Genomic DNA, 24,414 nt, shown 5'->3' with positions numbered 1-24,414 from the left:
TACTACAATAACATGGTTGAATAAGTGTGCACACCCTTAAACTAATACTTTGTTGAAACACCTTTTGATTTTTTACAGCCCTCCATTTTTTGGGGTAGGAGTCTATTAGTAAGGCACATCTTGAAGTGACAATATTTGCCCACTCTTCTTTGAAAAAGGTACTCCAAATGTGTCATACTGCGAGGAAATCTCCTGTTCACAGCCCTCTTAAGATCACCCCACAGATGTTCCATTGGATTCAGGTCTGGGCTCTGGCTGGGCCATTCCAAAACGGTAATCTTCTTTTGGTGAAGCCATGCTTTTGTGGATTTGGATGTGTGCTGTGGGTCCTCGTCATGCTGAAAGGTGAACTTCTTCTTCATCTTCAGCTTTCTAATAGAAGCCAGAAGGTTTTGTGCCAATATTGCCTGGCATTTGGGACTGTTCATAATTCCCTCCACTCTGACTAAGGCCCCGGTTCCAGCTGTGAAAAAACAGCCCCAAAGCATTATGCTGCCAACACCAGACTTCCCTGTGGGCATGGTATTCTTTGGGTGATGTGCAGTGTTGTTTTTGGAATCATGGCCAAAAAGTTCAACCTTGGGTTCATCAGACCAGAACACATTTTCCCACATGCTTTTGGGAGACTTGATGTTTGTTTTTGCAAACTTCAGCTGGGCTTGGATGTTTTTCTTTGCAAGTAGTCTTGCCCCCTTAGTCCAAAGCCCATTCATATGAAGAATACAGGAGATTGTCACATGTGGCACACAGTCAGTACTTGCCACATATTCCGGCAGCTCCATTAATGTTGCTGTAGGCGTCTTTGAAGCCTCCCGGAGCAGTTTTCTTTTTGTCTTTTCATCAATTTTGGAGGGACGTCGTGTTCTTTGTAACGTCTCTGTTGTGCCATATTTTCTCCACTTGACTGTCTTCACTGTGTTCCATGGTAGATTTAATGCTTTGGAAATTCATTTTAGCCTTCTACTGACTGATATCTTTCAACAATGAGATCCCTCTGTTGGTCTGGAAGCTCTCTGCAGACTGTGGCTTTTGCTCAGAGATGACTCTCATTTTTTCTAAATCACAAAAACCTGGCATTTTAACAGGGGTGTGTAGACTTTTTATATCCACTGTATATGGCACGTGATCTGCAAAGTGACTCCATTGGTATTAGTAATGAAGCTGTCACAACCATGTTTTTAAAAGGAATTTAAATAGCTAGGAACACTAGCTATTGAAGTAATTTAAAAATTGTTCACTAAAGCTTCTGGTCTAAAATTCTATAAATCCCTACACTAATCAGGACGTTATTAAGTCTTAGAGAAATTATTTCCCCAAACGCTCCTTCAGCCCATTGTTAGTGTTGAAACAGTTTGGTTTATGCTGCTTACATTTTAATAGTACATTAATAGTAATAGTAATTTAATCAGCCTGGCTGACAGGCAAGCTGGCGTAATAATCCAGAGTACAGTTTAAAAGGAAATATAACGTCTGTGTCTACACAAGTGAACAGACAACTAGACTGTTGTGTTTGAAGCCTTCTATTTGCATATGATTCATAAAATAAATATTTTCCAATATAAAGAATATTTATTCTCCTCTTTGTCCAAAGGATTACATAATTATAATGCAAGACCATCACCTGTGTCAGTCTTTAATTCATGTTCAACTAGTAAGGAGAGCCTCTGCAGGTAAAATATTTGCCCGTCAGGTCAATGGCCTTTATAGCAGCATAAGAGCAGCAGGACACGTACCAGAAAGCACAACACTCTGAACCCGAGTTCCAGCCATTTCGCTCCAATAAGACTATGTAAATGCTGCCAAGATACACAGTGTGTCGTGACAACTACAACCAGCTGTCGGACATTAAAACTATGGACCTGGATGTTGGACTTGCAATGGTTCTGCTACAGCTGCATTAATTTAACTTGACTCTTTTTGTAACAACCTCGTGGTTCCAATCAAGAATAAGAAAGATAGATTTCTGTTAAAAAGTAAACATCTTGGTAAGTCTTATTTTTCACTTGATTCCTAATGCCTCATAACGAAAAGCTTTAGTTTTCTTTAATTCCTTGAAAGTGAATGACTGCTAAAAAGATAAATGTACTCTCAAGTGGGGTTTCATTTTTTGACTTGTCTGTCATATACTAATTATTTTGGTTTTGGACCTCTGAAATGTACTTTCTTCTGGCTTTTCCTAGAGGAGTCACCATGCCGGCTGGATCAGTGAAATTGCAAAGCATTAAAAAACTGGGACAGAATAACCACAGCTATGACTTTTCAGATGAAGGTAATGCACAATAATAGTGAAGATGCATCATTAAACGGAAAAAAGAGTTGTGTCATTTTTTAAATAAAAAATATGGGTAAGAATTACAGCTACAGATTTAAAATTGTAAAAAAAAAAAGTAAAAAAAAAAAAAGTAAAACGCTTGTTCTATTCTTGTGTTGCAGAACCAGCTGGCTCCTATACGTATGTATTTTTTGGAGTATTTCATGCATCACTATTTATGCGTTGTTTTGGAAATCCTCTTGGATATGGATTTAAGTTTTAAAAAAGTTTTTTTTTTTTTTTTTTACACATGTTGAGTGATATGTTACTGACTGCCGTGTTACCCCCTTTGCAAGAAATGTGGTTGCTAGAAAAAGACATCCATCTGAAAGACATGGTCGTTGACCTCTGTGGAGGTCAACGACCATGTGTACTAGTCTGTTTTTGTATGTTGGCAGACATGCACATGTGTTTGTATGGGTCAGTTGATAGTGTTTCAGATAACACCAAAGATAGATTTCTAGTTGTAGTGTGTTTTCAAATGCGGTGCTGCATCAGATTTGAATAAGTAATGCAATGTTATGCTTTAGACATGCTGATTTCATGCTAAATTGAATGCACAATACAGCTGCAACTAAAGATTATTTTAATCATTCATTAATCAGGTGATTATTCTTTCAATTAATAATTTTGTGAAAAATGACAACCACAGTTGTTGTCAAAGACGTACAGACTTTTGAAGACCATTTGCATGTTCTTTCTTAATTTGTAAGGCATTGAGCTTTCAGGGCTACGGTAATGCTACAGTTAGTAACTTAAAAAAATATTATAGTCATATTTACTCAAACTGTAACTGTATCCTGGCACTACTACATCAGGATCATCTGGAAAAAATACACACACACACACACACACACACACACACACAGTGTACAGTAAAATATGTTCTGAAAACATTTGAGGTGAAAATTATGCAATGCAGAAGCAGAATCTTAAGTCATGCTTGATCAATGCTGCCTAGTGACAGTTTAGCTCACGAGCAGTCACTGACACCGCGTTAGAAACTGCTCGGCTCTGATTGGTTATTAGTCTTTGCTGCAGTGGAAACAAATGCCATTAGAAGCATTAGGGTTTGGGTTCAGATCGATTGGAAAACAAAGGCATTATAGAAACCTTTGACGATCTGGTAGGGAATAAATGGAAAAGGGCTGGTTAATGTTCAGAAAACATTTGATAGCGGTACCAATACTGGCACTTTTATAACTGTTACTAAACAATACTTTTTCAATACCAATTTCATGAAAACAAAAATAAATTACGACACAAATCTTTTTATCTGTTGCACACAGAACCCACTCTCTGTGTGACAGATGTTTTCCTGTGCGTCTCATGACGTGTTACATTACACAGCCAATACATCCTGCATTGGTTCATGCATTTAGTCATCATGCAGTTTTAAAGCATGTGTTTTGTATCTTTATTTTAAAGTGTTACACAGAAGATAGGTTTAGCAGCTTACTATGTGTTGTCTTTTTCTATGCAGGGCCACGGCAACTTCCAAGGATAATGACAAGTGAGTAAAAGATAGCAAAAGAGGTTGAGCTGGGCAATGTGAAAAAAAAATTAAAAAAAATCAAATAGAATATTTTTTGACCAAATACATCCATGTGTTGACTATTGGTGCTTTCACTAAATATTAACACAATGAGGGTTTTGATAAATAATCACCAATAATGTGGATACAATGACAAAGTGGGTAAATGCAAATAATAAAAACAGCTAGTAAGTCTGGCCAGTTTAGACAATGGCATCACTTTACTGTTATGCAGCCTTTAAAACCAGGAAAAGATCCAGAGAAACCAGACGGAGCACTCAAACCTCATCAAAACCTGTGATACTGCCGGGCTCAAAGGCACTTCAGCAGCTGCTTTGACTAACTGATTCAAACTGTTCTCAACACTGTGCGGGACAAACTGCACCTTCATTATCCTAACATAGAGCAGTGAAGTCCTGTTCCAGTGGACCACCATGGGACTTTATTTACCAAATCCAAAATTTAAGACGATATCTAGCCTCATATACAGATGTTGATATAATAATATATAATTAATGTATTGCCAGCACTAAATAGAGGCCATGTATAGTTTCACATATCACATAAAGCTGACTGGTCTTCTACTCCAAACAGAAATCAGGAAAATGATGAGCAACCGGCGATAAGGGTTGGCTTCTTTCAGCTGGTAAAATATTCATTTTTCATATGCAACACTGGCCTTTTTATTTCCTTCATTTCTACTTGAGATTTTTCCACCTAATCCAAGTTCTGTTCTTTTATGCCTGTCCAGTTCCGTTTTGCCACATGCAAGGACGTGCTGATGATGGTGGTGGGCAGTGTGTGCGCAGTGCTGCACGGCTCGGCCCAGCCTCTCATGTTGCTGGTGTTCGGCTTGCTTACCGACACCTTCATCGAGTACGACATCGAGCTCAACGAGCTGAGAGACGACAGAAAGGAGTGTGTGAACAACACCATCCAGTGGAAAAAGAACTACCCGGAGGGGATCGGCCAGATGACGCCACTGAACCAGTCGGGCTGGAGCCTCATGAACAATTCAACATGGGAGATGTTCACACCGCTGGCGGGCAGGCCGTGTGGGTAAGTGGTGCATGCATGAGGTGGACTTTTTTCAACATCAAATATAGTCTAAGATGTGACATTAAAAGTTTTAGATCTGTGTTTCAGTGTATGTGGGTTTGTAAGCCTCATATGTGATGAATTTACTGTATTTGTTTTGCTACATTTCAGGGTTCTTGACATTGAATATGAAATGACCCTATTTGCCTTCTATTATGTTGGAATTGGAGCAGCTGTGTTCCTGCTGGGATACTTTCAGGTTGGTCTAAACAAAGATTAGGCGGTATCATGCTTGCATGCTTTTAAAACCAATTCAATTAGCATGACACATTTAGACCCAATCAACTGTGAAATCTTTAAGAAAAGTGTGCAAGCTCTAAAATCCTCTTCCTCCTGTCTGGATATTTTGGCCACCAGCTTTAAAAAATGTGCTTGGCATCAGATCTTATGCTAATAGTCAACTCTTCTCTTCTCTCAGGCTATTTCTCACAGGCCCTGAAAACTGCAGTTATCACACTTTTAACAGTCTAGACCCTTCACTAATGAACAATTACAAATGTTCAAATTACCCAAACGCTTTAGTATATTGGATGATATCAAAGCTGCATTCAACACAGCTGCCACAACATATTACCAACGGAATGGGGCCTACTGGCATATTCGTAAACTGGTTTCAATCTTATTTGTAGGATAGGGACTACTTTCTATTTAAAAACAATGATTTTTTTTGGTTTGCACAGCACTAAATGGTTTAGAAATGATATTACACTTTTAGAAAGCTAGGAAGTTTACAAAAGACAGATTGAAAAAGAATGGTCAAAATCAAAGCAAGAGAGTTTTTCTTTTGCTATGGGATTGATATTAAACTCCAGAGATACATACGCATGGCTAATGTTCACAAGCCTGCATAAGAAAAGAAAAAAACACCTCTAAATTGTGTATGTTGCTTGTGTGTAAGCCTTCACACAAGTATGCCACAGACAAGGCTTACACACAAGCAACAGGCACAAGTCTGTGCACATTTCAGCCTGAGACTGCCAGTTCCCAACACCTGCACTAATGACTCAGCAGTATTGTGTTTCATACACCTAATGTTATGAGCTATGCATTATAGAAACTGCAAGGAATACAAATTTGTGCTTCAAACACCAAATGCCTTACGTTTATAATAGACAACCAACGTAGAAAAAATAGCATGTACTTACCATTAGACATCTTCATAACAAAATAACAAAAGAACAATGCTAGCATCCTCAGCAGCAGTCACAGGGGGGTCCCCTTCCTCTGCTCCATCCTCCATCCACCTTAATGAGAAAGAAATTATTACTACCACCTGTATTAGCCCTTTTAGGTTCAAAATCTTCTTTTGACGTTTTATGGCAGTTGGCAAACAACATTTAGGTGTGCATTACCGCCACCTTCTGAAATGGAGTGTGGATCCCAATGACTCTATTCTACCAAAAAAGCCCAGTTTTTTTCTCCAAAGAAAGGATAACTATCAATTTTGTTTCAAAGTTTTGACTCTGTCTCCACATGCTTTAATTATGAGAACTTACGAAAATTAGTAGCTACTCTGGCTAACAGGAAGTGAAGGTCAAAGGTCAATGGGTCAAAAGGTCAACGTGTGCTGTGCCCATTGACCAAATCAGACCACCTGTGTTGGCTTCATGTTGTTAGCCTAAAATAATTGGTTATAATAACTGATCTGATTACTGTATTTTTTTTTTATTTATTTTTTACAAATTAGAAATTATAGTATTACCTCAAATTTAGCTACAGTACCCACAAGCCCCTCCCTGACGCCGCCTATGGGGGGAGATGTTGTTGTCCCAGTATGGGTAAGAATGGCTGGAATCTACATTTCCCTTCCCAACTTAGTAGTGCATTAGATCCAACATGCACACATTTCTTTTTAAAATATTTATTATTATATATTATATATAAATAAATAATATATATTATTTTCTCAGACTTGACAAAGCTCATCCAGAGCCACAGAAGACATTAAACTGAAGGCTGTGTTGTACTCCTAATGAAGAATAAGTTTGTTTTTACTTAAAAGAGGTCCGAGGTAAGGGTCATTGGACCAATCAGAGTATAACCGGTGTTCTACACTATAGATCTCCCTGTGGGTGACGGCCGCTGCCAGGCAGATTCAGCTCATCAGGAAGTTGTACTTCAGCAGAGTGATGAGGATGGAGATCGGCTGGTTCGACTGCACCTCTGTAGGGGAGCTCAACACTCGCATGTCAGAGTGAGTGGGACAATGAAATGATATCCGTCTAGTGGAGTATTTCTGGAGTAATGGTGTGTATGTGTAACAGTGGTTATGTCTGTATTACAGTGATATCAACAAGATCAATGATGCCATTGCGGATCAAGTTGCCATCTTCCTGCAGCGCTTCACTACCTTTGTGTGTGGTTTCTGCATTGGCTTTGTGAAAGGGTGGAAGTTAACGCTTGTCATTGTTGCAGCAAGTCCAATGATCGGAGTTGGAGCTGGTCTTATGGCTCTGGTGAGACTTAACTTCAACTGACCTGAACAGACTAGACTTTTTGAGTTGAAATTCACCTGTCTAGAATTGTTGACTTTACTTCTCTTGACTTGACTTGTGTTTTTACACATTTTTTACACAAAGTTCAAGATGGTGATTGAACAAGTATGTTCAGCATTTTCTTATAGAAAATAAAAAAACAAACAAAGAGCATGTGTATGTACCAGCACCTTGGCATAAAGGCTTTTGGTAAACAGCAAGACAATGGTAGCACACAAGGAACGTATGCATACAGTTTACATACATACTCATACATCAAAAACACTAACACAGTATTTATTTTTTAACAAAATATAAAAAATGCAATTCGTGACATGAACACACGTCATTACCACCCACCCAGACAAAAGTTAAAAAAAATGATGAAACAGTAACTACAATATTTTTTTACAAAACTTTCTGATTTCTCATTTATGTGTCACTTTGTTTTTCCTCTAGTTCGTGGCTAAGCTAACAGGAAGGGAGCTGCAGGCCTACGCCAAAGCTGGAGCTGTAGCGGATGAGGTCCTCACTTCCATCAGAACTGTGGCTGCTTTTGGTGGGGAGACAAAGGAAGTGCAAAGGTAACATGTGCCACATAAAAAGTGGAAGATTTACATTTTCCAGTACATTTGCAGCTGAGGTGAGCTCTCCTCCTCTATAGGTACGACAGGAACCTGATCTCAGCGCAGCGCTGGGGCATCAGGAAGGGTCTGATCATTGGTTTTTTCACTGGATATATGTGGCTGATCATCTTTCTGTGCTATGGTCTGGCCTTCTGGTATGGCTCCAGCCTGGTGGTGACCACTGGGGAGTACACACCAGGAACCCTACTGCAGGTATCACACTTATCTGCTAAATATGATTCATCACAACCATGACTGACAGATTAGCACCGGAGCAAATGGGAAAAGTATGTTTCATGCAGATCATAAGCAGCCTTTTCTTGTTGAATTTTAGAGTCTGAATTAATTCTGTGATCCACCTTTCCTTTATTCAGTTTTTATCACTTCAGAACAGTGAAAGATAAAACCCAAAAGTGCTGCTTTGAAAAAAACAAACTCAAAACAAATGCATGTGGAATTTCATAATTTACATTTACATAAATATAGAAATATGTAAAACAATATTTCTTCTTGTATTTGACCCTAGTATTTTCATTCATATTTATTTTCTGTTTATTTTGTGCTGCTTGGCTGATTTTTCTGCTGCAACACGATCATTTCCGATTTTATTGGGATCAATGTCTATCTATCTATCTTTTTATCCATCTATCTATAATATGCTGACCTCTTCATTCTAGGTGTTCTTTGGTGTTTTGATAGCAGCCATGAATTTGGGACAGGCCTCCTCATGTCTAGAGGCATTTGCTGCAGGCCGTGGAGCTGCTACCCTCATATTTGAGACTATTGAGAGGGTGAGATCGCTTGATGTTATAATTTCGCAAATTCTTACAAGGTGTATTCTTTTGATAGGAAACCATTGCCTCTTGTTGACAAGTTTCATTCTGTAATTGTGCCACTGTCAGGAGCCGGAGATTGATTGTCTATCCGAGGCTGGATATAAGCTTGACAGGGTCAAAGGAGATATTGAGTTTCATAATGTGACCTTCTACTACCCCTCCAGACCTGACGTCAAGGTAGTTGCATGCTTCTACTCTCGTAGTCATATATAACTGAGAGTAAAATTGAAGTTCTGGAAACAATTTGATTCCTGGATTTTTTCAGTGGTAGTTTTGCCATGGCGTAATGTGATCTCTACTCAGATCCTGGACCAGCTCAATGTTGCAGTGAAGTCTGGGGAGACCACAGCCTTTGTCGGTCCGAGTGGAGCCGGGAAGAGTACTGCTATTCAGCTCATCCAACGCTTCTATGACCCTAAAGAGGGCATGGTAGGTTAGACAGCTCAGACAAATGTTCTCATGTGACAGTCATGTAACAAACTGCTATTCCTCAATCAGTGGGACATTTTTGTCAACTCCTGAGATTGAAGATTTCCTCGACACACTGTAGCTGCCGACTCCCTACTTTTAAGCTTAATTCTTTGTTCTAGTGGTTTCAAAAATAACCATCCCCTGGGGGGTGATAGAAATACATGATAATCTGTTTCATTATTCAACCAATGGTCCTAACAGGCTCATTTTTCACTTTAACATGAATGTGAGGTCTTTGCACACCTTAAGCGCTTATTCCTTTTGGCTTCTAGGGAAGGAAATAAGCTCATACAGCAAAATGAACGTTATGCACAAGACTAACAAACTTACTGTTGGAAATTAGCATCGTTGCAAAAAATACCAAAACCATAATAGCCTCAAAGTACTTACGTAATAGCATAATCAATCAATTTTAGCAAAACCAGCTCTCTGTGTCCCCCTACCTCAGGTGACCCTGGACGGTCATGACATCAGAGGGTTGAACATCCAATGGTTGCGCTCGCTGATTGGCATTGTGGAGCAGGAGCCTGTGCTGTTTGCCACCACCATTGCTGAAAATTTGCGCTATGGTCGACCCAACATCTCCATGGAAGAAATTGTCAGTGCTGCGAAGGAGGCCAACGCCTACAACTTCATCATGGACCTGCCTCAGGTAAAGTTGCACACAGGATTTAAATGCGCTCATGTACAAATTCAAAGGCTTAACAACCACTAGGCCTGATAACTTTCCTTGTGATATTTAAATCGGACAGCAATTTGACACCTTGGTGGGGGAGGGTGGAGGTCAGATGAGCGGCGGTCAGAAGCAGCGGATTGCCATTGCTCGAGCCCTGGTCAGGAAACCTCGTATCCTGCTGCTGGACATGGCAACCTCTGCCCTTGACAACGAGAGTGAGGCTATAGTTCAAGAAGCTTTGGATAATGTAAGTGGGACTGGTCTATTTGCTGAATTAGCTTCTGTTATCATCTCAGTTTTGGATCATTTATGGTTTCATTTCCTGATGGTATGATGATGAAAAACCCTCGTGAAGACATTATTTTACAGTAATTTCAATTTCTTTTCTCTTTGTTGTAAATGAGAGTGGAGGATTACTTCATTCTGACATAATACATTGCATGAAAACTTTACTTATTAGAGTTTGTTCCAAAAATATTTAAATTGTCCTAATGACCTAAGAGTAATCAATGCAATTAAGTAGGCCTGTCTACTGCAAGAACCTACCATGTGTAAAGCTATAATACCAATTTTGAACAATGATGCCTATAGATAAGGGAAAGCACATTATCATAAAATAAAATAAACAAATCCACTCCACAGCCAAAAATCAAACTTGGGGTCTAAATAGAGAGAAAGAGAGAGAAAGATCTTTATATATTTAAGGTCTCACTCCTGTTTTTTATTCAAAATCTGATACCCCCCCCCCCAAAAAAAAAAAAAAAGATTATTGAGCTATCAAGAGGGGTTTTCTCCGTTCCCAGGAAATGATGTACACACAGACATTTGATTTTTGTCACAGGTACGCATGGGTCGCACCACCATCTCTATTGCTCACCGGCTGTCCACCATAAAAAACGCAGATGTGATTGTTGGCTTTGAGCATGGCCGAGCTGTTGAGAAGGGAAAACACAATGAGCTGCTAGAGAGGAAGGGAGTCTACTTCACTCTGGTCACCCTACAGAGCCAAGGAGACAAGGCTCTGAATGAAAAGGCTCGGCAAAGTAGGTCCAACTTTGGGGGATAATGTCTCAAAAATGTATTTATCCAAAACCTAGGAGCTACGAGGACCTACTGACTGATCATCACCTTTTGTTTCTTATATTAGTGGCTGACGATGACAAAGAGCATGAGAGGCTAAACCTGTCCAGAGCAGGCAGCTACAGGGCCAGTTTGAGGTAATGCACATTCCCAATTGCCCCGCACTTCAATACTTGCTCCTTTGCTTACTTATGTGTGTATAATGTATAATATCTATTTCCATGGTCGTGACTGTGCATCTAAATAGGATTATTACAGTAGTCATTTTGTCGTTGAAACTGAGGTGTGTCATGGCAGAAACTGGCACCTTCATTTACATAATTACCCTCTTAAATTTACTTGGACATTTGGAGCATTTAGCTGACAGTATCATCGAGAGTGGAGCAACAGCAGAAGAGGCTCGCGTTCCTCCATCACCACCATTACAAGCACCCAGTAATCAGTGCAAGAAGAACAGCAGCAACAATTTACTCCTGTGTCCTTTGAATATTCATGTGCATGAAGTGATGGACATAGTCCTGTTGTCATGAATAATCTGGTGCTCCTGTTTTATGGCAATTTATTGTATTAATCCTTGTTTTGTATTGTTTTATGTCACATACTTGTCCCTATACAATTAAACATTAAGAAGAAGATTACAGCAGCTCTTTTGTTTTTGCTATTGCAGAGCCTCTATCCGCCAGCGGTCCCGATCTCAGCTGTCCAATCTGATCCCAGAATCTTTTGTTCCCATCGCTATAGAGCGTGGCCCCAGAGACGCTGTGTCACAGGCAGACAAATCTAAGGTGTGTGTGCTGGAGTGTTTGCATCCAATTTTGTATGTGGGTGGTCAACAACTATTTTAATTACTTACTGTTTGAAATGTTCTTGGCATTTGTTTTTCCTATATCAATCCTTAGATAGTATACACAGTTTACATCTTGGACTGGCTGCTGATGTGTATTTTTGTGTGTGAATGCTCAGAAGGAAATCCCAGAGGAGGAAATTGTGGAGCCTGCTCCAGTTGGTAGGATCCTGAAGTACAACATACCTGAGTGGCCCTACATGCTTTTTGGATCTTTCGGTGCGGCCATAAATGGAGGGGTCAACCCCGTCTACTCTCTGCTGTTCAGTCAAATCCTGGCGGTGAGGTTCACATTGTAGTCAGAATTTCTGAAACACACAAATCAAGCTATAATTTTAGAGTGTGGCTCCCTGTGTTGGAAAAACAATCATGTCAGTTTCCTAAATATATTTAGATTCTATATTTGCATAATCTACATTGGTAAACATGTTTTTGTATTTGAACATTTGTCTGTGTTTGTGTGTGCAGACATTCTCAGTAACAGATCCTGTGGCTCAGAGGAAGGAGATTGATAGTATCTGCCTGTTCTTTGTCATTGTTGGCGTGATCTCTTTCTTCACACAGATGCTGCAGGTAGAGTAGTAATCTGCTTCAGCAAGACTGATAGCTTTAGTGCTTCTCCACTGCCTTCACCCCCTGTGTGTGCTCAAGGTTGGGGGAAAGTCACAAGAGATCTCCTTTATTTGTCAAATTAATACCTTCTTTGGATGAAAAAGATTTCCCCACATCCTTCAGCGTTCCAGTTCTGTGATTCATGGACACCCCTGGGGTAGAGGGATGCAAAGACACAATGTTTCCCAGATTAGTTATATATTACATTATGATGAAGATCAATGGAATGGTATTTTGGATTAAATGAAAAAAACACTCCCTGTGCGTGTGTTTTCAGGGATATGCTTTCTCCAAGTCTGGAGAGCTGCTGACACGCAGATTACGGCGGCTCGGCTTCCATGCCATGCTGGGCCAAGAGATTGGCTGGTTTGATGATCACAGGAACAGTCCCGGAGCTCTGACAACACGTCTGGCGACTGATGCCTCACAAGTTCAAGGAGTGAGTTACAGCTTCAGTGGAAAAAGATAGTGATTTTGAAAAGCAATTCAGTACCATATTCAGGGATACAATTATAGTATCAGAGAATGTGACTTTACCAATTATTTTGGCTTGGTATCCGGACTTGTTAAAATCTGCTCCGGTGATCTAGTTCAAATCCATGATAAGAAACAAGACATTGAATGGTAAAAGAATCCTTTTTTTTTTCTTCTAAGGCCACAGGCTCACAAATCGGCATGATCGTCAACTCTCTGACCAACATTGGCGTGGCCGTCCTCATGTCCTTCTACTTCAGCTGGAAGCTCACGCTGCTCATCCTGTGCTTCCTGCCTTTTATCGCTCTGTCCGGTGGCTTCCAGGCTAAGATGCTAACGGGGTTCGCCAAGCAGGACAAGGAGGCGATGGAGATCGCAGGACGGGTCAGACAATGCTTTTTTTGTGCTGTACAACTTCACAAAAATCTATTTTTATTCTTTGTGGATTTTTATAAGCATCCAGTTTGAAAATACCACAGTATTCTGATATTAAGAGACACGCCAAACACATCATCTCAATAATCCCATCAAACCTTCAGGTGGAAGGGAACATCAGCCGACTTACTGACAGCAGATAAGAGAACGTTTAACAACAGTATCTATTTTAGGCTCTAGGTTTCAGTTTTTTCTCATCACTGCTCTGTCAGGCTCAATACCAACTGGGGCCACCCAGGCTCAAAAGGCTGTCATGGTACAGACAACACATAGTGGATAAAACTTCAGGACAAAGAATACAGTGAGACCCAGAAAGCTCAAAACCAAAGAAAAAGGCAATTTACTGTGAACACTATCTCAGTTATCCCAGGGCAGTAAACCCCACCCAACCCGATTAAGTGGATAAGATGAAAGTTGAATTATCCCTATGGGGGGGAAATGGGCTTACTGCAGCAGCATAAAATGGGATATAGAAGAGAACAGATGCTAATGCTTTGTCTGTATCGTATTCTCCCTGACACATTAAAAACAAATAGGAATTAGGAACAACTTCTAGTCAACCATCTGCCTGGTTTTTACCATGTCATTTCATCTGGTATTGAAATGTTAACCGGATTCTTTTATTTGCAGATTTCTGGCGAGGCACTGAACAACATCCGCACCATCGCAGGCCTGGGGAAAGAGAAGATTTTTGTGGACATGTACGAGGCCCAGCTAGACGGTCCATACCAAGCGGCGCTGAAGAAATCAAAAGTGTACGGAGCCTGCTATGGTTTTGCCCAGTGCGTTATCTTTTTGACCAACTCCGCCTCCTACAGGTTTGGAGGTTACTTGGTGCGGCAGGAGGGGCTCCATTTCAGCTTGGTGTTCAGGTGAGAGGAGAAGACTATCAAGTCTGGTGCCATTCTGTGTGTTACTTCTGTTTATCTCCACACTTAATTCCAGGCTATGCTGCTTTCTGTCTTGTTTCATATATTGTTTGAAGACGGCGGACCCTGCCACTACCAACGAAAACTACTGTGTAGAGAGTTAATTCACAGCTATTGCTGAAAACAAAAAATTAAATGGTATCAACAACTGATTTCCAAGGAGAAAGGACCCAACCCAGTGGGTGTGTGATACAAAGGTAGATTGCTAAATTACATTACATTGGTTTCTCTGGCAGGGTCATTTCAGCCATCGTCACCAGTGGCACCGCTCTTGGCAAAGCCTCATCTTACACACCAGACTACGCCAAAGCCAAGATTTCAGCTGCACGTTTCTTCCAGCTGCTGGACCGTGTTCCTCAGATCAGCGTCTACAGCGATACAGGAGACAAATGGGTATGAGGGCGTATGTTGTGCTACGTGTATTCTGCCACATGTCATGCTGAGTGTATAAAAAATGAAGGCTGCCTGCTCCTTCCAGGATAGATTCAAAGAAAAGAATCCAGATGAAAAGTGTAATGTATTATTCCTTTATTGCTTTTGCTTGTTCATTTTACACCAATCATGAAGGAGAGGTGTAGACAGAGGAAGGAGAGACAAAAAGGAATTTTTAACGTACTGTACATCCAAATGGAAAAAATAAGAACTACCTGAAATTGCAAGTACACACAGAGCCCTTTGAAATGTGAGGCATTTTGAATTAAAAAAAAAGACAATTGAATGAAATGAAAGTCCTTGCTAGAATTTCCTTTTGTAGACTGGAGGTGGCACCCTGACACACCGAGACACATCCACTAAAGTTTATTCCCTCCCTCCGTTGTGTTTTCAGGATAACTTCCAAGGCAACATTGAGTTCATTGACTGTAAGTTCACCTACCCCACGAGGCCAGACATCCAGGTCCTGAATGGGCTGAATGTGTCGGTGAAGCCCGGCCAGACGCTGGCCTTTGTGGGCAGCAGCGGCTGCGGGAAGAGCACCAGCGTTCAGCTGCTGGAGAGGTTTTACGATCCTGACCAAGGCAGAGTGGTGAGGTTAACTAACAAACAAAACACTGCACACGTGCATTGAATGTAATGTGTTTTATGAATAGTTTCAAAGTAGATCTGGAAATAGTACAATTTTAAGGTACTTTTTCTTTCCATTCTATACCACTTAATACTCCCACTTTTTACGCCACTACATTTTTTAGCTTATACTAACTAGTTACTTTTCATATATAACAATCCAATAGTAATAAAACAAATGTTCTACCTGTGTCCACATACAACAACAATAAAATATTAAATAAATACACATATTGTATCACTGTACAATACACATACAATACACTGTATCAATATACAGTACATTTCTCAAATTCAGTACTTACACTTAAAGGGGCACTCCAGCGATTTCACACAAGATTCCGTTTACTCATACTGAGTACTATTAAGCTGTTTTCAGAGTTGTACACTGCTCTGCGGTTCTGATGAGAACTTTCTGTACGCTGCCTGCAGAGCAGCAAACGGTTGACAGACAAAGTTGGCGGCTAGCTGGTGAATATACTAAAGGAACCTTCAACAGTTAAACAGACATTCTTCTCAGAAGTTAGTGGAGACAAAAACCAGAGCTAAAAGGAAGCGTGAATATTGGACCTTTGTCTGCCAAGTGAACAGTATTCTGTCTTTGCCAGACTTTCATTTAAACTGCCCTGAAATGCGTCTGGCTACTCTACATAGCATTCAGGATGGAAGGAAAATGTGCTCTGGTTTAATGGCAATTCTTTAAAAATCTAAATTGTCATGGGCGGTGCTAAACTCGCACAGAGCTGCTGCAAAATAGTCGTGCAAGAGAAAAGTCAGATTGGACACATAGTCAAGCTAGCTGTCTCATTTTACCAGGCACAGATCTGAGGACAAGTCAGCAATAGTCCTCATAAATCCACCAAATTAAAAAAAAAAAGAAAAGAAAAAAAGAAAAGAAAAAAAGAAAGCGGAGTGAAACGGAAAATACATGTATCCAGCAACTTTCTGTAATATTGGAGCGACCCCGGAAGTGGAACGCGAAGGTTATAGATTAGGTGAACACAAACACGACTTATGATTTAACATAGTGGCCAAACAGTGGAATTACAACTTCCGTGTCTGTAATAAACCGTTGGGTCCAAAAAATTGTTTTCTCTTTAGATTTAGATGGGAAAAGAGACGTCTATAAATCAGTGGATACATTTTTAAATTGTCACAACCCCTGCAAAATGACTCGTATAAGCATCAAACAGGGGGGAGCGGTGCTGATCATCCGGGTATTTTACACGCAGAAGCTCAACTTTTTTTTGGCGTCAAATAGGCAACGGTTTGCGGTAAACCTGCTCAGAAAGAAACTGGTGAATGCTTTACATATTTCAACAAGGATACATGCAAATGATAGGTCTGAAACATATTGTAACAGCATGTGCTTACCTTTATCAAAATGCCATGTATCATCTGCTTTCAACCTACTCTCTCATGAGGCTCAGCTAAATGTGTCAACATTAGAGTAAAATTTGTCAAAATCAAAGAATAATAATATAATTATTATAATAATAATATTATAATTGCTGAACATTCAGTGATGAAATATTTCTGACTCTCATATTACTTCAATTCATGCATCAGTCAAGACATTATTGCAGACTTTGTGTGCCAGTAAGAGATTCCTGCCAAGATTCAAATGGCCATAATTGAGTTTAAAGTGGTTTGGAAACCCTCAGTCCCAATTCTCTGAGATTTTAAAAAGGATCGTATCACCTCTGCAAAGTCAGGATAGAAATCACAGTAGAGATGTTGTAATGATAGCTCATTAATTATCATATTATTATTATATTGGTTTCTCCTAATGGTAAAGTCAATTGCTTCATGTAGCTGATTGATGGCCATGACTCGACTCGTGTCAGCGTCCCCTTCCTGCGTTCCAAGATTGGCATTGTGTCCCAGGAGCCCATCTTGTTTGACTGCAGCATCGAGGAGAACATCAAGTACGGCAACAACTCGCGTGAAATCAGCATGAATGAGGTCATCGCTGCCGCTAAGAAAGCCCAACTTCACGACTTCGTCATGTCACTTCCTGAGGTACATATATATATATCAGCTTCAAGACAAATAATATATGAATGAAATAGGGATATGACTCACTATGATATTCCTTCCTTCCTTCAGAAATACAACACAAACGTCGGGGCCCAGGGTTCTCAGTTGTCTCGCGGTCAGAAGCAGCGCATCGCCATCGCCAGAGCGATCATTCGTGATCCCAAGATCCTGCTCCTGGACGAGGCCACCTCTGCCCTGGACACTGAGAGCGAGAAGGTAGGCTTCATTAACCCTTACCTTAAACAGCAGCGTTGTCGTGTGTTTAATCCACACACACTTCATATTACAGTACAGTGCTGCTGCTTGATATTCTTCGGGCATAGAGAGCAAGGAGGGCAGACACTTAATTATTGTTATCATTAACATCATTATCATTCATCATCTCTATTATCACCAGCAGCTCACAGTTCACATAGCCCTCCAGTAGAGCCTCTTTAAGATGTAAGCTTTTCCAGCTCAAATAGCTGGACCACGCTGAGGAGCAAAAAGGCCTCTGCAGCACACTGATGCACTGGCACATTCTAATGATAGTAATCACAATTGTGAAATTGTTATAATTGTGAGGCTCGCGTGTCTGCTGTGCGGTAGAACTAATGATGGCTCCTTCCTGTGTGTGCTAGTCCGTGAACACTGCTTAATGTTTTTGGTTGCCATGACAGACCGTGCAAGAGGCTCTGGATAAAGCCAGAGAGGGACGGACGTGCATTGTTATCGCCCATCGCCTGTCTACCATCCAGAACTCGGACATTATCGCCGTTATGTCCAGGGGCTTTGTGATCGAGAAAGGAGCACACGACCAGCTCATGGCCCTGAAGGGAGCTTACTACAAACTGGTTACCACGGGGGCACCAATCAGCTAACTGCTCCGGGAAACAGTAGCCGATTAGCAAGGCAGCAGAGAGAAACAAATGTAAGGAGCAGTGTTGATGCCGTAGATCGAGCTAAAGACCAGGACCGGAAGTATGCTAAAGAAGGTAAAGAAAGAAAGGAAGATACACATGTTCATTCTTTCAGTATTTATTTTTGGGTTTGGATCCAGTTATAAAGAGAGAAGGGTTTTGTGAGTCACACAACCAATTCTGGGGTATTTTATAGGAAGGATATTTTTGAAGACGTTGGGCGAAAACTCCATAATAACTTCCCAGGATATTGTAAATCAAGTGGTCTGAGTGGAAACTAGAGTTTTGCCCCTCTTCTTGGCTCAGTTGTCAGGCTTTAGAAAATCTAGCCCGTGATGAGAGACTTTGGCCAATGACAGGTAATTTCAGCAACAAAGAATGTTCCTATGGGAAGTGGATCCCGCAGTCCAAGTTCTACTGCGCCAAACCAGTCCTTTGGTTGGTGGTAATGGACCTATGAGCTGCTTTACAACCAACACCAAATCTAAAAACATAAAGAAGCTGAATTTCATGCAATGCTGGATTTGACTAAATATTATTTATGTTATTCATGTCCAAAGAAATTCAAAACAATATGTTATTTGTCTCATGTACAGTACAGTATGTACTCTGGATAGTTCGTTGTAATTTCTTGATCAGATGTACTCGTTCTCCAAGCTTCTGAATGTGTTTCTTTTACCACTGTCATCTGAGTGTAACTTTAATGCTGGATGCATGGTTCTATTTTTTATGCTTTATGTGGGAATTGAATAAAACAATGAAAGTGTCTTGGCTTGACTGAGCCATGTATAGTATTTGTGTGAGTGAAGAATGGCCTCATTAATCAAGCATGTTACGCTCTGATAAACTGGCTTGCAGTTTTAACAAGCACCTGGCCACTGTTGGCAGCTGCTAAAGATACGCCACACAAGTGAGCACTCGACTACTTACGGCTACTGCAGGTGTGAGTATTGGGACAGATCCAATGTTTGAAGTACGGATTGCGAGTCTAACAAAATCTGTGTATTTCACATGCCCTTTAGTACAGTTGATGAAAACAGTTTCATTTAACAACTTTGAAACATTTAATAATGTGGAGAATTTAATCTCTAATATACATGAAAGTTAGATCAGGTAACATCAGTAATGTTTACAACCTACCCATTAGAAGCCACGTCAGTTGAATATTTCCCTGTCAGTTGAATATGTCCCTTAAAAAAATAGCTTCTTTTGCTTCTTCTGACGTTTCATGGTGGTTAGATAACAGCTTTTAGGTGTGCATTACCGCCACCTTCTGAAATGGAGTGTGGATCAGAACGACTTACAACAACTTCAACTACTACTAAAAATAGAGCCTAGTTTTTTTTTCTTCAAAGAAATAATGGCTCTTTACCCCTCATGTCCTGAATTTAGTTGCATTATTTCTTGAATATCAAATCTGATACTTAGTCTTTTAGAATCAACTTTCCCTGCTGGTACCTAGGACGATGAATAATTACCCGTTCTACTTTTTACACTGCTCACACACACTCCGGTTTCATTTTCTCCAGTCATTTGAAACGTACTGTTTAGTCCAGTGTCTAAATCTTGTTCCAGAGATAAGGTCCTCTTCCTTTTTATTTACTGTTCATATTTTTGTGGATTTGTAGTGCATTATAATCCCCCCCCCCCCCCCCCCCCCCCCCCCCCCCCCCCCCCCCCCCCACACACACACACACACACACACACACACACACACAGGTGTTTTCAGTTAAGCTAATTAGACCTGTGCTCAGGCCAGAGGTGGGTGGAGCGAGAGGACAGAGGTCTCTGTAGTGTAATGTTTCCCAGAAAGACAGAGAGAACTCAATCAATCAGTCTGTCCACCAGTGGTGAAAGAAGTATTCCACCAAACCAAATTTTACCAAACTGTAAAAATACTCTGTTACAAGAAAGTAAAATTTTACTTAAGTAATAGTATGTAAGTATCATCAGTAAAATGTACTTAAAGTATTAAAAGTTAAAGTACTCAATGCAGAAAAATCCTCCCATTGCAAACCATCCAAACAGATCTGTCAATCAGTGTAATAGGCTAATCAATATATCGATGGGTAGTTTAATTTATAATAAAACATCTTTTATGCACTACATGTGGTTTGTCAGCAACAATTTGAAAAGTAACTAGTAACTAAAGCTGTCAGATTAATGTAGTGGTGTAAAAAGTACAACATTTCTCTCTGAGAAGAGGCATGAAAAGAAAAAGTGCATAAAGTAAAGCACAAGTACCTCAAATTTGTACTTAAGAACATGTACTTAGTTACATTCCACCACTGCTGTCCACACACAAGAGTAATCAGCTCAGTAAGTGAAATCACCTGTACAGAATGTTGTATTTCACCAGCAACTAAACAAATCTGAATGGCTGAGCGTCCTTATATGTACTATGGAGCCCTGAAGAAAAAATGCAATAAGAAGTTATCTGACGAGTCTAAATATAACTCATCAGTACATATAAATCCATCAGTACATATTACTACTAGCTAAATAATTAAAATGGTGTTAATGAAAAATAAAGCTGTGTTCTCAACATCCAATCAGTCAGTAAGAAAAAAGAAAACGTTTGCCCTTCACAATACATTCCTAACATAAATGTACACCAAAGTAAGTTTACTCCTACTATTTATTACTGCGTTCAGTCCGTTTTGAGGGGCTTACTAAATAAGGAAAAATGACTCCTGCTTTCAACTGCATTATCACATGATGAAGGGAGAACTTTGACGGAAAAAACAAGGGCAAAGAAACAGTCACTGTGATGGATTACAAATCTCAAGTGAGTTTCAGTCTCAGCACCCAGCAGAAATGAATACCAATCACTGGAAGGAACTGTAGCAAATCCACCTAAAAAAGAATGGTATGCATAAAAAACCCTTGTAAGTGTATGCGATTTGTATTTAATAGGCTAATACATGCAAAGCCACTGGCACGGCCATTTAATTCTAAACCAGAAATGTATTTTTCTACCTGTCAGTCAGTTGTTAAACTGACAAGATGACATGCTTGTAATAAACACAGTGTTACTCGGTACCAGCATAGCACAGCACAGGCGCATTAGAACCTGCTGCTCTGGGCTGCCTTGCCTCTGAGACACATGTTGGGATAATGCACGGCAGGGCTTCCTGCTATGTGAAGATAATGCTGGATGGCAGCATTTTAGGGCTTAGCCGTTTATAGCCGAGAGCTGCTGTAGGCCTTTCCCTCTACTTTTTCACTTACATAAACCAAACCATGAATAAGCAGTTTGATAGCATAACACAGCTTCTTAAGAAATCCATAAACTGACTCTGACAGGAATATTAAATCCGACGCAGCCGCTTGATTCTCCATCCCGTGTTAACTGGTGTTGACGCCACTGCCGCTTGTGACAGCTGTACCGTCAGAGTGCAGATGTCAGAGACACTCTATCAGTTAGAGGTAATATGTGATCACACCACACTGACCTCTGGGAAATTGAGTCTTTAATCACAATATCTCCAGCACCAGACTCCTGGTAAATTAGCATTCCTTAGATTCAATCTAATCTCACAGCTTCCCATGCCAATTCATTCAACAAGAGGACACTGTTTGACTTTGTGCCATGTAGTGTCAATGCAATTCTGAGTGATGAAGACAGGCGCTGGAGCCTGAGGGATGTGTCTCTGTTGGGTGTGAGAGTGATAAGCAAGCTTCGCTCAGTGGGTTTTGTCTGATCTCAGTCCACAAAAACAAGGCCAACATAGGCAAACAGAATATTATGACTAATATTGTTTTTTTTCTGATTCCAAAAGTTGCTGGGTGTTAATTGGAACTGTGATTTTCTTTTCAGGTTATTTTATTTGTACACGTAGGTAGAAACATAGAAAGGTATTTGTAATTGCTTTGTATGTCTGGCACATATTGCCGGATTGACAATAAAGTTGACTTGACTTTGTGGGAAAAATTAGTTGATACAATTACAAATACTCAAGGTTCCGCCAATCAGGACGACCATGGACGAGAGAGAGAGACAATTAAGTGAAATAAAAACTTTCAAATACATTTTCTCTCAAGTAATATCAAGATCCAAGCAGTTTTAAAACCAAATTAAAAATGCTTCTATTATATCTGTGCTAATCTCACTACTGCTTATTCAGCTCAGGGATAGCAGCAGGAACAAGGCTTTGTTGGGGACTAAACATGCATGATGATTTCATCTTAACATCTTAAAAACGATGCTAATAATTAAAAAACAAAAAACTATTTGTTGCAGGCGCTATTAAATGGATTATTGTGTGCGCCTCTTATAATTACAGCTCCCGTTAATTTCCCATGAGGATCATTTGTTTTACTGTCTCTACCGGCCCGCCCTGCTGGGTGCCGGACAGCGGGGCTCTGTAGGATTTAAAGCGCTGACGGTCAAGAAGTCATTACAGCTCGCAGAGGGGACGGCCTTGGGTGGCTTGCAGGAGCAGTAAATAAAATGGAGGAGACCCTTGTTTTTCAGCTTGTCAGTAGCTGGCCTTAAGGCGGTGGTGTCTTGAGTCAGAATGTAAATGTGGTAGAGAAGAGAAGAAATTAACATGACACTTGGCTTCAGACTGCAGAGAGCATAACTAGAAAGTTCCATGTTTGATCTACGGTAGCAGCTGGAGGTTGTATTCCTACTCCGAGTGACTGAAAGTGTGAGTTGCTTTTTGAGTTTTCACTCAGAGGTTCAATCATACTAAAAGGCTGCTTTGTTCACCAGGCCTGTAGGAAGTATCCTTTAAGTCAGAATAGTATTCAGTTCTGAAAACACATGCTTGACCTTTAACAAACATTGTGGTGATTACAACCAGAATGTCACATAGCTGCATAATCAAATAGAATTTGTTTTCTATCATGAATCTGAAATGCAGGAAGGCAGAGCCAAGATTAAAAGCTGCTGAGGTTTCATGTCTTTTCTTCTGTCAGGCTGCATCATGGTCAGGCCCATGAAACTGAAATTACAGTGGACATTGTAAAATAAATCCAGACTTGAAGATGTATCATTAACCCAAAAGGGGACATGAAAAGGATCGGCAATATAACATGCTCCTAATTTCATCATAACTGATGACAGTCATTACCATTGAATATTTTCATTATCATAATCATTATCACAGCACCAATAACAGAGGGACTGCGACAAAAGAGAGGGCCAGGGCCGGAATTAGAAGACTATCCTGTAAGAAGTTAGTCATTAATAAAATCTGAACATAGAACATAGTTTTTTCCCAGGATGTGTGTGCAGCAGGGCGGTACTATCATTGCAACAATGCCATGATAGCTTATATAGAGACATTTTCAGTATTCAGAAATGGACTGATTCACTTAATAATTTTTTATAATCCAGTATTAGTCTGGACCCTCTCCGTTTTTGTCCAATGTCCAAGGGACGTGGAAATTACAGCAAACAGTCCACTTAAATGTGTTCTGAAACATTTGAGGCGAGAAAAAGGCAATACAGTCCAGTACAGAATCTGGATTCCCACTTAGTAGCCTTATAAAGAGTTATCTTATAACAAAGTGTGTGTGTCATCACAAACTGTGACTGTTAAGTTGTGCTATCTTACAATCAGTACATAGTAAATAAGTACTAACTAATAAGTTAAAGTGCGTTGCTGATGTAACTGGTTAGAACTCAAAGTGGCTATGAGGTCTTAAAATGTGTGGAAAGGGTCTTAAAAAAGACTTAAATGGTATCTAGATTTAACTTTTAGGATTCCTGCATATAGCCTACCTTGCATTCACATTTTTAATATTAACAAAGATAAGACCTTAAAATCACTTGGCACCTCCAAGGGGACCTACTGCATTGTACTGCATTGCGAGACCATGTCGTATTCTGCAGATGGCACACAGCGTTGGGACATGTGAATGAATGACATTCCACCCCCCTTACAACAGAGCTCAATTTCCTCTTTATCTTGACTGTTACGTAACGGTAAATATTTATTATGAGATTTTATCAAAACAAGACATAAATAGCAAATTTTAACCCGTGATCGTTGCGGCTGGC

At 40.1% G+C, this 24,414-nt stretch overlaps 1 protein-coding gene across 2 annotated transcripts in view; it reads left to right on the top strand.

The window, feature by feature from the left end:
• The window catches only part of abcb11b (ATP-binding cassette, sub-family B (MDR/TAP), member 11b), a 29,443-nt gene extending 10,265 nt beyond the window's left edge, over positions 1-19,178 (top strand). Inside the window, exons 1-29 of one of the 2 annotated variants that reach the window (XM_034864393.1) lie at positions 1,747-1,985; positions 2,181-2,269; positions 2,434-2,452; positions 3,795-3,824; positions 4,440-4,491; positions 4,597-4,904; positions 5,055-5,142; positions 7,004-7,137; positions 7,228-7,399; positions 7,877-8,001; positions 8,082-8,256; positions 8,721-8,834; positions 8,946-9,056; positions 9,183-9,308; positions 9,799-10,002; positions 10,103-10,273; positions 10,868-11,069; positions 11,174-11,243; positions 11,774-11,891; positions 12,070-12,231; positions 12,419-12,523; positions 12,840-13,001; positions 13,217-13,420; positions 14,102-14,343; positions 14,637-14,793; positions 15,227-15,424; positions 17,278-17,484; positions 17,572-17,718; positions 18,162-19,178. In XM_034864393.1, coding sequence (XP_034720284.1) covers positions 2,191-2,269; positions 2,434-2,452; positions 3,795-3,824; positions 4,440-4,491; positions 4,597-4,904; positions 5,055-5,142; positions 7,004-7,137; positions 7,228-7,399; positions 7,877-8,001; positions 8,082-8,256; positions 8,721-8,834; positions 8,946-9,056; positions 9,183-9,308; positions 9,799-10,002; positions 10,103-10,273; positions 10,868-11,069; positions 11,174-11,243; positions 11,774-11,891; positions 12,070-12,231; positions 12,419-12,523; positions 12,840-13,001; positions 13,217-13,420; positions 14,102-14,343; positions 14,637-14,793; positions 15,227-15,424; positions 17,278-17,484; positions 17,572-17,718; positions 18,162-18,362 — 4,083 coding nt within the window. In that variant the 5' untranslated portion in view covers positions 1,747-1,985; positions 2,181-2,190 and the 3' untranslated portion in view covers positions 18,363-19,178. Of the gene's footprint in view, positions 1-1,746; positions 1,986-2,180; positions 2,270-2,433; positions 2,453-3,794; positions 3,825-4,439; positions 4,492-4,596; positions 4,905-5,054; positions 5,143-7,003; positions 7,138-7,227; positions 7,400-7,876; positions 8,002-8,081; positions 8,257-8,720; positions 8,835-8,945; positions 9,057-9,182; positions 9,309-9,798; positions 10,003-10,102; positions 10,274-10,867; positions 11,070-11,173; positions 11,244-11,773; positions 11,892-12,069; positions 12,232-12,418; positions 12,524-12,839; positions 13,002-13,216; positions 13,421-14,101; positions 14,344-14,636; positions 14,794-15,226; positions 15,425-17,277; positions 17,485-17,571; positions 17,719-18,161 lie in introns of those variants that run through there. The other variant, XM_034864394.1, reaches the window with a different exon arrangement.
• Positions 19,179-24,414: the final 5,236 nt, after the last annotated feature.

Source organism: Etheostoma cragini, chromosome 24 (genome assembly GCF_013103735.1).
Source record: "Etheostoma cragini isolate CJK2018 chromosome 24, CSU_Ecrag_1.0, whole genome shotgun sequence".
Lineage (NCBI taxonomy): Eukaryota > Metazoa > Chordata > Actinopteri > Perciformes > Percidae > Etheostoma > Etheostoma cragini.
This window is presented reverse-complemented; position numbering and strand designations above follow the sequence as displayed.